Genomic DNA, 13,235 nt, shown 5'->3' with positions numbered 1-13,235 from the left:
TTATTACTACCATATTCTCATTACTACATCTTGAAGATGTTTTAGTGTCTTGGAAAGTGTTTCTTTACTGTTCTACACCACAAGGGGGCGTACTGCACACACAGTGGACGAGCTGACAGGAGGTGTCCTGACTGCATTTCACATTTGACTCAAAGACAGACTGGGCGTGGGACTCATCATCCAGGGGCTGCTTCTATAACTCCTTAAGATCGCAAAAAGAGGAAGTATTGTATACGGATTCTTTATTACCATGAGATTAATTCTAATTCCTTTCATCATGCCTTTTTGAGACCGCTCTCAATTGCCAGGTCCTGAGACCCTCTGTCTCTGATTTCACAGAGAACCAGAACAAGCAGGAACGAGAAGACTAAAGGAGAGGGAGAAAGTGCTACTCACCTCCGGGATAGGATGGGGCTCCCCCTGGCTGTGGAGCACCTGGATAACCTCCAGGAGGAGGGTAACCCCCAGAAGCAGGGTAGCCCCCAGCTCCTGGGTAGCCCCCACTTGGTGCTGGTGGATAGGCACCTCCTCCCATTGGAGGAAACCCAGTAGGATAAGGGTATTGTTGACCTGGAGGGGGAAATGAGGACTCCTGACCTGCAGGCTGAAAATCAGAAATATTTTCAGATGAATTTGATTGTAGGGAAATACGGCCCATCTTAAAAAAGGAGCACACGGAGATAATCACTTACTAGTTTATCAGGATATTTGTTTGCCAAACCTTGGTTAAAATTAATTCTGAGACAGATAAGAGGCCTCCGTTTCTTTATTTGGGAGTAAGAACCAGGCTCTTTCCAAACATCAAGCTAAATCCATTAGTTCCTTTTTTTCCGGGCATCTGAAACTATTAAGATCTTCCTCTCCATCCACAAGGAGAGAAAGTAATGGTTCTCTTGCAACACACCTAAAATTGTAGCCTAAAAACTCAAAACCAAATTCACTGCTAAAGGTCGATTCTGATTCAGAGGGACTGTACAGGATAGCGTAGAGGCACCCACAAATCTTTATGGGCTTAAACTGATCCTATAATTGTAGCACAGTGGGGGTGGGGTGTGGGGGGGTAGAAGCCACAAGTCACATACAGAATGTGAAATTTTGGGGGTTACTGTTTCTGGACCTCAGTTCAGACCAGATGACGTCTAAGTGGCAGAAATTGTTAGTCTTCTCCACTAGGGCAACATTCCCCCAGTCTAGTCCATAAGAGACTTTCTGGCTAAATCTCCACATTCATTTTCTCCTTTCCTTCTCTGGCAGCTGGAAGCTAAGGGTCTCACGGAGGATGCCAAGGCTTATACATGAAAGAGGCCTGAGAATCTACAAGTCTGCATGAAACAGCCATCCTCAAAACTCCCCCTTCACCCCCACCACACACTCTGACCCACCAATGACACTGACAAAAATGGTTGTTAGGACATGAGGGCTTTGAAACATATTCACAATTCCAATTCTCCTAGGATAAGTTCAGGAGACCTACATATTAATTTTATAGCAAGATACACTATCATTAACCTGCAAAGGATTCTTTCTAGTCTAACTTATAAATATAAAACTGAAGGTAATAATTCTTACATATGTCTCAGCTATGTGTTTATGCCTCATAGTAGTTTAACATCTAGAACCTTTATAAAATGTACATCAAATACTAACAGTCTCAAAATTACAAATTCAGAAGCCGCTCATCTTCTGGAATTTGTGATTTCTGAGTCAAGCCCTCCAAAATTGTTTTTAAACCTTCCAACGCAAAGGTTAAAAATGGTGATTAACGAACACAATTATTTCGCTTATATGTATGTTTTATGTTCCCACAGCATTTAAAATTTTTTTCTAAATTAATGTCCAATTTAAAATATCTGCACAATTTCACATAAATATCTGCACATAAATTTCACATAAAATATCTGCACAATTTCACCCAGACTTCTGGCTTTACTTGAAGAACTGGAACAACGCTAGCAGTAACACTAGATCTGACTCCGTGCCTGGCTACAGCTGAATCACCTCTGATTTTTCCGTAGGGGAGGGGAGGGGAGGACTCTCTGTTGCCTCCCAGTGCCAGCCTTTACTCGCTTATCTGACTCGTTCCTTCTGGGCACCCCTGCTCTAGCACGATCTGTACATCTGTCATGGGCAGATCTGTACACCGACCATCCCACCGAGATATGCCACTGGAGTGTTTTAAGTGGTGATACTTACAGGATATCCAGGGAAAGGTGGGTAGCCTGTGGGGGGATAGCCTGGGTATGCCATTCTGAAACAATAAAGAAAATGCTCTCTGTCATTTCTTATAAGGGTAGAGGCCTTTCAAGATATATAAAACTACAGGATTTCAAAAGTCTGGAGGCATTTACCTGTTGGAAAGCTTATTAACTGTTTCTTCATGTTACCATTTCACAACTTCTGAGACCAATAGGGTCTGCACGCCTTACAATGCCAAGCTTCATGCCCTCCATGCTACACAACCTTTGTGAGAGCCTTAGGGAATGCTTTCTTTAAGTCGATTACATCTCTGTTTGATGCAGTGGTTCTGCACTGGGCTGCAATCTGCAGCTTCTTGGGAGAAACACGAGGCTTTCAACTCCCCTACACTGTTACAAGCTCAGAAACCCAAGGAGGATTGCTTCATGAGTCAGCATTGACTCGATGGCAGTGAGTACACACATTTTAGAAATATGTTTTATATATTTCCAAAAATGGGGGGAGATTAATTTTCTTGTTTAAAAAAAAGACAATGTTAAAAATGAATGTAAGATGAAAATAACAGTCACTTTCAGGTGCCACAAAATGTCCCATTTGGTGACAGAACGTGTTCTGGGAAACAATGGTGGGCACATGGCTAAGAGTGAGCATTCTGGAGTCCCACATAGCTGGACTCAACTCGGATTTTCTTTCTTTTTCCTAACCTTTGTTATGAAAAATGTCAAGTTTACCAACCTATCATCCAGCAGCCAAAATTAACAATTCATACCACATTTTATTTTTTTAATACTTGCACACCCTATTCCTAGATTATTTTAAAGATTATTTTAAAATAAATTCCAAGCATCATATAATTTTAATTTATATATGCTCCAGTATAGATCTTTAAAAGAAAAAAGATTTAAAAAAATTAATAGGGTTCTTTGGAACTATAACCATATTATCATTACACTTAAAAAAATAAAACCTAGTTCTTTACTGTGCTGCAAATGTGTCAGACTTAAAATTTCCAAATGTCTTTTCAGTATCTTGTTTATTTAACTGTATAATATTTAAAGCATATTTAAAAGTACAGAGAACAGTATTAGGCTAAACAACATGACATTGAGGAAATTCAACTGTTTGACCTTCAGAAACAACAACTTCATTCATATAGGACAAGCAATCTTAAGCAGCCATAAAAGAAATGCAGTCTAGAAACAGGTTAAGACATGGATGAACCTTGAAAACATTAGGCTCAATGAAATAAGCCAGTCAACAGGACAAATCTATGGCCCCCTTCCATGTAGCAGGCACATGCAGAGACACCAAACCTTCTTAGTGGTTACCATGGGTGGTGAGAGGGGGGATGAAGGGAATCAAAGCTTAGGAGGCATTGAATTTCTGTTAATTATGGAGGAATAATTTGGAAAAGGATAATGGTAATAGTAGCACAACACAAACATTACCAATGTCACTGCACTTCAAAACTGCTGAACTAGCTAATATGTTGTTAAATGTATTTTTGTTGGAGTCAGAAAAAAATTTTTTTCTTGTGGTTCAGCCTAATCCATTGCACATGTATGTGTGCTTTACAATCAGCCAATCAGCTTTAACAATGATCAAACTAATCAATTCTAGTTCACTCTTTCCTGCCCACTTATCTTTCCCAAATTATATTCAAGCAAATAAACAGACATCATACCCTTTTACTCATTTGTACTTAAATTATCTGTAAAGGCAAGGACTCTTAAAAGAACCATAATATCAACGATGTACCTTTACAATTAATAATTCCCTAATCTAATATCATCGTTTCCATTTTCCAATCATCCAAAATGCATTTTGGTTTGCTTGTTCAATCAGTATACAAATAAGGTTCATATATTCTAATTGGTTGGCCCAGCTTTTAAGGCTCTTTGAGTCTATAAGCCTATGTTCCCTTTTTAAAAAAAAAAGGTTTTTTTATTGGGGGCACTTACAGTTCTTATCACAATCCATACATATATCCATCGTGTCAAACACATCTGTACATATGTTGTCATCATCTTTCTCAAAACATTTTCTTTCTACTTGAGTCCTTGGTATCAGCTCATTTTTTCCCTCCCTCCCCCCCTCTTCTCTCCTCATGTACCCTTGATAATTTGTGTGTATATATATTTTTCATGTCTTATACCAACAGCTGTCTCCCTTCACCCATTTTTCTGCTGTCCATCCCCCTGAGGGGGAGGCCATACGTCAACTATTGTGATCGGTTCCCCCTCACTCCATGCCCCCTTTCCCTTACCCTCCTAGTATCGCTGCTCCCCTTATTGATCTGTTCTAGATTCCCTGTATTGCAAGCTCTTATCTGTACTAGTATACATGTTCTGGTCTAGCCAGATAGATAATGGGGTCATGATACTGGGGGGAGGAAGCATTAAAGAACTAGAGCAGTGGTTCTTAACCTTCCTAATGCCACGACCCTTTAACACAGTGCCTCATGTTGTGGTGACCCCCCCAACCATAAAGCTATTTTCATTGCTACTTTATAATTGTGCTACTGTTATGAATCAGACGACCCTTGTGAAAGGGCCATTCGATCCCCAAAGGAGTCTCCACTCACAGGTTGAGAACCGCTGAACCAGAGGAAGTTTGTGTGCTTCGTCATTGCTATTGCACTGACTGGCTCCTCTTCCTGGCGGCCCTTCCGACAGGGGTGTCCAATTGACTACTGGGCTTTGGATCTCCGCTCTGCCCTCCCCCTCATTTCCACTGATATGATTTCTTTTTGTTTTGTCCCATTGACACCATGATCACACAGGCTGGTGTGCTTTTTCCACGTGGGCTGTTGCTTCTCAGCAAGATGGCCAGCCCCACACCTTTTTGGATTTCTAACTCCATTTCATTATAATACTTTGTCTTCTCAAACTGCCCTTTGAATTTTCTGTTCAGCTCTTGTACTTCATTCCTTCCACTTGTTTTAGCTACTCTACAATCAAATTCCTTTTGACATCCACTTTGGCCTTTTCTTTCCTGTCTTCTTAATGACCTTTTGCTTTTTTCAAGTGCTATGTTCTTGATGTTATCCCACAGTTCATCAAATCTTCTGTAATTTTTTTCATTAGTCAAATCCGTTCTTGAGATAGTCTTGAAATTCTGGTGGAATATATACAAGGTAGTATTTGTGGACTTAATTTTTAAAATTTCAAGTTAATTATGAGAAATAGTATATTCCATTGTTACTGTTTGTCCTCGTTTTGGATGATGATATGGAGTTTCTCCTTTATTTCTTCCCACACAGGTAGTCGATCTGATTTCTGTGTATTCCATCTGGAGAAGTCCATGTGTATCCAACTCCAAACTCACTGCTATCACATCTATCCAAACTTATAGCAACCCAATAGGGCAGAATAGAACTGAGACTAACTTTCTACAGAAATAGAGAGCCTCAGGAGCAGCTGGTGGGATTGAATTGCTGACTTGTGGTTAGCAGCCCAATGCATAACTCACTTTGTTGACAACATAAACCCACCAGTTGTTTATTTGTCAACAAAGGCATTTGCCATGACAGTCATTGGTTTTGAAAATGGATTGTGAATGCCACTCATTTAGTTCTGAAGGCTGCAGAATAGAGGAGTATGCTTAGGCTGACACAAGACCAATTACTCATTATGGGATAGTCTTGAATGATAATATTAGATCCAGTTACAGGTAAAGTTAACATAAGGGGATGGTGCACTGGATAGAAATTAGGCCTATTTAACCTGAAAAGGGAAACTGCCATTCTAAATACTCAATGAAACACTCCAGAGGAAGCAATTAAGGTGCTGCTTATGAAAGCAATGCTGGAAAGGCTTTATGGTGATATTCATTCAATTAGTAGCCCCTTAGATAGATCAAGACAGACATGGTAATCAAGGAGCCCTTTTTACATGGCACCCCAGATAACTCCATGTAGTAAAGTGTAAGTTCTTAATATGGCTCTTCTATCCATGTCTCTGTAACCCCCACTAAATGATTAAGTAGGGACACACAGAGTTCATGAAATACAAATAGAGAAGATTGATCAATTTAGTTGCATTCCCCTGGCTATAAGAGCTCTATTTCAAACTCCTCAGGTCCAATCATGAAAGTAGCAATATCAGGAGGGTAAGGGAAAGGTAGGAGGAGAAAGGGAGAACTGATCACAATGGTCAACATATAACCCTCTCCCAGGGGTATGAACAACAGAAAAGTGGATGAAGGGAGACAGCAGTCAGTGTAAAACATGATTTTTTTAAAATTAATTATCGGGTTCGATCCCCGTATGGGCCACCAAAAAAAAAAAAACCAAAACAAACCCAAAACAAAAACAACAACAAAAAAATAATTATCAAGGAGGGAGAAAAACATGAGCTGATACCAAGGGCTCAAGTAGAAAGAAAATGTTTTGAAAATGATGGCAACATATGTACAAGTGTGCTTGACATAATGGATGGATGTATGGATTGTGATTTGAGCTGTAAGAGCCACCAATAAAATCATTTACAATAAATAATAAAAGAAAAGGATCTCTATCTCAAGCAGAAAACAGACAATTCCTGGGACCATCGAGGAAGAAGAGCCATCAGCAGAGAATAATGCAAATCCTAACTCGAAGTAGCAGAGGCAGCAGAGACCATGCCATGCCGAGGCTAGAGGCTGAGGCAGGGAGGCCAGGAGACAAGCAATGGACTGTGAGGAAGAGCAGTGGGCTGGCTTCCAGGCGCACGGAAGCTGAAAGGCTAAGGACCAGAGAGACACTTGGCTACTAGTGGAGGAGATGTTGCTGTGGCCTAACAGTATCTTTAATGATCTATGATCGATCCTGACATGTGCTAACTGTCAACTTCCCTCAAACAGCCCCCATGATTGTGAGTCCTATTTGAATATTGCAATGGCTTATCAAACCCAGCAGGGAACTAGAGTGCCTGGGAAGTACAGTGTGAGAATAGGGTAAAGAAGGATGGAGGGTGGAGGCAGTGTGACCTTTGCCTCAGGGCAATAGGCCTTGGGCTGGTAAGGCATTAGGTTTGCCTCCTTTGTGAAGCCCCAGGTCAGATATGGCTCCTGGGCATTTACTCACCTCTCTACAGAGAAACAAAATAATGATCTGAAAAGCAGTGCCAGATTTGTTGGCACAGCTTCCCGGCATGGGATCTACATATGGTAACCCATAAGGAAATGGGAGACAAATGGAAAAGAATTTATACCAGTAGGACAGATATTTTTAGATGATTATAAAGAAATGGGGTAAATCTAGTGAACATTCCCAATATGATCACTGAAGACAAATGGGTATATAAGCAAATGTGGTGAAGAAAGCGGATGGTGCCTGGCTATCAAAAGGTATAGTATCTAAGGTCTTAAAGATTTGAAGGTAAACAAGTGGCCATCTAGCTCCGAAGGAACAAAGCCTACATGGAAGAAGGTGGAATGAGGTATTAGGCATCAAATAACAAAAAAATCATATCAATGTGAATTAGGGGGAGTGTGGAGTAGGGACCCAAAGCTCATCTGTAGGCAACTGGACATCCCCTTATGGAAGGGTTGCGGGGAAGAGACCAGCCAGTCAGGGTGCAGGGTAGCAACGAGGAAACAAACAACTTTCCTCTAGTTCCTAAACGCTTCCTCCCCGCCCACCCCACTGTCATGATCCCAATTCTACCTTACAAATCCGGCTAGACCAGAGGATGTACTCTGGTACAGATAGGAACTGGAAACACAGGGAATCCAGGATGGATGATCCCTTCAGGACCATTGGTGTGAGTGGTGATACCGGGAGGGTCAAGGGAGGGGAGGGTAGAAAGGGGGAACCGATTACAGAGATCTACATATAACCTCCTCCCTGGGGGACGGATAACAGAAAAGCGGGTGAAGGGAGATGTCAGAGTGTAGGATATGACAAAATAATAATTTATAAATTATCAAGGGTTCATGAGGGAGGGGGAGTGGGGAAGGAGAGGAAAAATGAGGAGCTGATGCCAGGGGCTTAAGTGGAGAGCAAATGTTTTGAGAATGACAAGGGTAATGAATGTACAAATGTGCTTTACACATTAATGTATGCATGGATTGTGATAAGAGTTGTATGAGCCCCTAATAAAATGATTTTTTTTAATCTAGTGAACATTAATGGAGTCGATACAAAATTTCTAATACAGTACTATAGGAGGTTGGATTTATTAACGGAAATGTCTAGGTCTGTTAATGTTAAGAAGCCCTAAACAAGTCTCTTCTAGTCACCTCAGCTAGAAGAATTTAATTATGAGAATTTCCATCAGGAACCATTTGAGACAGAGGCTTGATCAAGATAAAAGTTGACTAGGGCAGTCTTCTCTAGCCCCATGTAGCTGTATGGGTAAAATAGCCTGGGGATGTGAAAGAGACCCTGTGGGGGCTCCAGGATTTAGGAGTCCAATATATTGTAATCCCAAAAGCTGTCAAATTGAAGGGGCCTAAGGTTAGACTTAGGGGATAGGGAGATGCTATGGCTGATGGGACTAAAATGAAAGTTTCAATGAGATATGGATGATTTAAATAGATTCTGTATGAAATAGTTGCATCTATATGTTTGGTATAGATATTATGTCTATTGAAGACACTCCCTCCACCTAATACTGTAAAATTGAAAGTATGTAAGTCTCCCCTTAGGCCCATATGGACTGACCATGCTAAATGGGAACCATTAGAATTGCCTGAACCCACTCAAGATTGTTAATTTGAAACAGTATAGGATACCTGGTAGACAAAAAATATTACTGTTTTCACTGAGGGCATGCCAAAGGCTGGAGTGTTGGTGTCAACCAGTTCTCTGTGTAACCATCCTATATGGCCATGAAGAAGGCAGATGGCTCATGGCGGGTGACAGTAGGTTCTCAAGGCCTAAATAAAGGAAGGCCACCTGGGATTTCAGCTGTTTCAAACAGGGTATCAGGAGGGCAGAAAATACAGCAGGCTAAAGGAGACTGGTACGCAATGACTGATTTTTGCAAATGCCTTTTTGTCGATCCCAATCTCAGAAAAGAGTCAGCTGAAGTTTGCTTTCAAGTCAGAAGGACCCCCTTTCCTATGTTATTTGCATTCCTCAGCTTACAGTTATAGTATGGTGAGAAAAGACTTAGGCTTGCTACATATCTCAAGTGCCATGGAACATTACAGCTAATAGCACACATGGAAAGACAGGATAGGTGGCAAACAGTGGTAGCCCACAGGACCAACAGGGGCGGGTTGATAAATAATAAACGTGTCAAAAATACAAGGCCTGGTTACACTGTACTTCTTAAGGAACACCTGGGTAAGCACCACTCATATCATTCTAGAAGCTCCAAGAATAAGCTACCTGCTCCCCAACTAAGCAGAAGGCGCCAAAGTGTGATTAGTCTATTAGAGTCCTGGAGGATATATATTCCACATCTAGAAATGTTGCAGGTTCCCGTCCATAAACCTCTGAAGAAAACTGCATTCCATGCAGCAAGCCGGCATGCAGTAGGGAACCAGTGGAAAGGTCTGAGGGGCCGGCCCCAATCCCAAATACTACGTGGAAACCTGCCCCTCCCCCAGAAGAATTTATTTCAAAGGAGGGCATGAATCTGCAGCACCGGAACAGGGACATATCTGATCGGAGCACAAGGTGAAAGGGGAGGAGAGAGTGGAGCACATCCAGGTCCACCAGGCCTTGGGGACAATGTTCCCAATTAGAGCAGCCAGTCCACAGATAGGCCCACATGGCCGGCCCCACTATGAGACATGACATCCCTCACTGACCCAGAGCCCTACAGGGGACAACACCAGAGACACAATGTGGGAACTGCACCCGATCTGATCCCGTCACACCGAGGCAAAACACTAAGGAGGTGCAACAGAACAGCAAGGGAATGGAGCGGCGAGGTCCCCAGGGAATGCTGAAGGTGGACTTTGGGGCCAGGGCCCAACAGACTAGACTGGAAAACACTTCTAAAGGCCAACAAACATTCCTTGAACTAACTACAAGCTTTTCTTTCTTACTGTGTTTTTTTTTTTTTTGTCATAGGTTTGTTGTTCTGGTGGTGGTTTTGTTGTATATTGCTGCTTGGTTTTGTTCTGTCTTGTTTTTGTGCATGTTATTATCTCCGCAGGTCTCTCTAAATAAGATAGGCTGGATGAACAATCTGGAAGAGAAAACAATGGGACCAATAGTTCTGGGAGGACATGGGAGAGGGGGAGGTGGGGGGAAAGGTAACAAACCCAGGGACAAGGGAAAAGCAAGTGATCCAAATCGGTGTTGAGGAGGGTGTAAGAGGCCTGGTGGGGTGTGATCAAGGGTAATGTAACAAATGGAATTACTGAAACCCAAATGAAGACTGAGCATGATAGTGGGACAAGAAGAAAGTCAAAGGAAATAGAGGAAAGAGCTGGAAGGCAAAGGGCATTTATAGAGGTCTAAATAAAGGCATGTACATATGCAAATATATTTATATATGAGGATGGGGAAATAGATCTATGTGCACATATTTATAGGTTTAGTATTAAGGTAGCAAAAGGACATTGGCCACTCAAGTACTCCCTCAATGCAAAAATATTTCTTCTATTAAATTGGCATTCTATGATGCTCACCTTCTGGACACAACCACCGAAGACAAAGCGGGTGAATAAGCAAATGTGGTGAAGAAAGCTGATGGTGCCCGGCTATCAAAAGATAGTGTCTGGGGTCTTAAAGGCTTGAAGGTAAACAAGTGTCCATTTAACTCAGAAGCAACAGAGCCCACATGGAAGAAGCACACCAGCATGTACGATCATGAGGTGTCGAAGGGATCAGGTATCAGGCATTATCATAACAAAAAATCTTATCATAGTGAATGAGGGGGGAGTGCAGAGTGGAGACCCAAGGCCCATTTGTAGGCCACTGGACATTCCCTTACAGAAGGGTCTCGGGGAGGAGATAAGCCAGTCAGGGTGCAATGTAGCAACAATGAAACATATAACTTTCCTCTAGTTCCTAAATGCTTCCTCCCCGCCCACTATCATGATCCCAATTCTACCTTGCAAGTCTGGCTACATCAGAGGATGGACACTGGTACAGATAGGAACCAGAAACAGGGAATTCAGGGCAGATGATGCCTTCAGGACCAGTGGTGTGAGTAGCTCTACTGGGAATGTAGAGGGAGGGTGGGTTGGAAAGGGGGAACTGATTACAAGGACCTACATGTGACCTCTTTCCTAGGACACGGACAACAGAAAAGTGGGTGAAGGGAGACGTCAGACAGAGCAAGATGTGACAAAATAATAATTTATAAATTATAAATGGTTTATGTGGGAGGGGGAGCAGGGAGGGAGGGGGAAAATGAGGACCTGATGCCAGGGGCTAGGTGGAGAGCAAATGTTTTGAGAATGATGAGGGCAATGAATTTATAAATGTGCTTTACACAATTGATGTATGTATGGATTTGATGAGTTGTATGAGCCCCCAATAAAATGGTTTAAAAAAAAGAAAGAAAACTGCATTCCAATGGAAGCCCTAGCAGCAGCAAGCTATGTCTGAGTTAAGGAAAGCAGTTTAACTCTCGTTGGCTTTACACCCGTATGGTCCATATTCAGATATGATTTGGGGGATGTCTGTCATAGACGCTTATACAGACTACGGCTTATGGCAAAAGCCTGAGAACACCGCCCTACAACAACCACTGGGATTCTAGACTAGAACGTTTCCTGATGCTATAGCACACTACACACCAGCTGAAAGGCACTGATTGAGACTGTCTCACTGACAGAAGGGCATAAAATCATTGAGACCTGAGATACCCATAATGTCTTGTATAATGCTGAAGAAACACTCAAGTAAGGAAAGTGGTACCCCAAAACAGTTCCATAATAAAATGGAATAAGGAATAAGCTACTGGGGGAATGCAGGGTGGAACCCACCATATACACAAGCATTGAGCCTCTTTTCCCATAGGTCCTACCCTGGAACCACATGAGAAGCCACCAGAGCCTTTGCCCTATGAACAATTTTTTGCAGACCAGCAGATGGCTGCTTGGTTCCAGATGGCAGTTCCAGGGTATGAGGATAACTTTTGCTAAGTGCACAGGGGCTGCTGTGGCAATGCAGAGATGGACTGAATCTACACACACAATACTCTTGTACCCTCGGAGCCACAAAATGCCAATAAGGATGGCTCTATCTGCCAGCCAAAGAGACAGAAAGAAGTGCAGATGGTTATGGGCCATATTCTCCCAGAGAAATGCCCTGCCCGCAGTTGGCAAGTAGTTACAGAGGTACCAAGTGGCTGCAAATGGACCCTCAGAAGAACTGACACTTAGTCTGAACTGGGCTTTGCATATCCAGTAACAGGTGCAGAAGCTGAAAACACCATTAAGGGATTAGAACAAATTATACTATTCCAATTTGAGCCACTAAATAATAGTGCCTCAGACCAAAAAATACACTTTGAAGCCCACAGGGTGCAGCAAAGGACAAGAACCACCACATCAGGTGGACATGTCATGTTGCATACAACCTCAAAGTAATGGTTTGAGAGAGAATTGGAATGGGCAATTGAAATATCTGTTATCTAAAACAGGGGAAGCTAGACATGAAGGGCTGCCTTCGTGAGCACGTTCACACTCAACACGAGTGCGGCAAACAGGATCAGCACAAGATAGATACTAACATTTCCTGGCAAACTGAAGGAGAAGGGGTGAGGGAAGCTACTATTCAGTTTTTTCTCACATCCCCTGAAATTGCTTTCTCCTTGCTCGATGCTGAGGCCCCAAGACCAAGGATACAGTTGTGAGTATCAAAAGTAAGGGTGTTTCTTTTCTTCTTTTTTTAAAAATCATTTAACTGGGGGCTCATACAACTCACCACAATCCATCCATCCATCATGTCAAGCACATTTGTACATTTGTTGCCATCATCATTCTCAAAACATTTACTTTCTACTTGAGCCCTTGGTATCAGCTCATTTCTTCCCCTCCCTCCCCCATGAACCCTTGATAATTTATAAATTATTATTTTTTTCATGTCTTACACTGACCGATGTCGCCCTTCACCCACTTTTCTATTGTCTATTCCCCTAGGAGGA

At 42.2% G+C, this 13,235-nt stretch overlaps 1 protein-coding gene across 2 annotated transcripts in view; it reads right to left on the bottom strand.

Annotated features, from left to right (window-relative positions):
- Positions 1 to 13,235, bottom strand: part of ANXA7 (annexin A7) — a 43,790-nt gene that overhangs the window by 16,599 nt on the left and 13,956 nt on the right. For both annotated transcript variants that reach the window (XM_075533318.1, XM_075533319.1), the window contains exons 2-3: positions 2,194 to 2,248; positions 397 to 604 (exon numbers count right to left, since the gene is read on the bottom strand). In XM_075533318.1, coding sequence (XP_075389433.1) covers positions 397 to 604; positions 2,194 to 2,247 — 262 coding nt within the window. In that variant the 5' untranslated portion in view covers position 2,248. The remainder of the gene's footprint in view (positions 1 to 396; positions 605 to 2,193; positions 2,249 to 13,235) is intronic.

Source organism: Tenrec ecaudatus, chromosome 16 (assembly GCF_050624435.1).
Source record: "Tenrec ecaudatus isolate mTenEca1 chromosome 16, mTenEca1.hap1, whole genome shotgun sequence".
Taxonomy (NCBI): Eukaryota; Metazoa; Chordata; class Mammalia; order Afrosoricida; family Tenrecidae; genus Tenrec; species Tenrec ecaudatus.
This window is presented reverse-complemented; position numbering and strand designations above follow the sequence as displayed.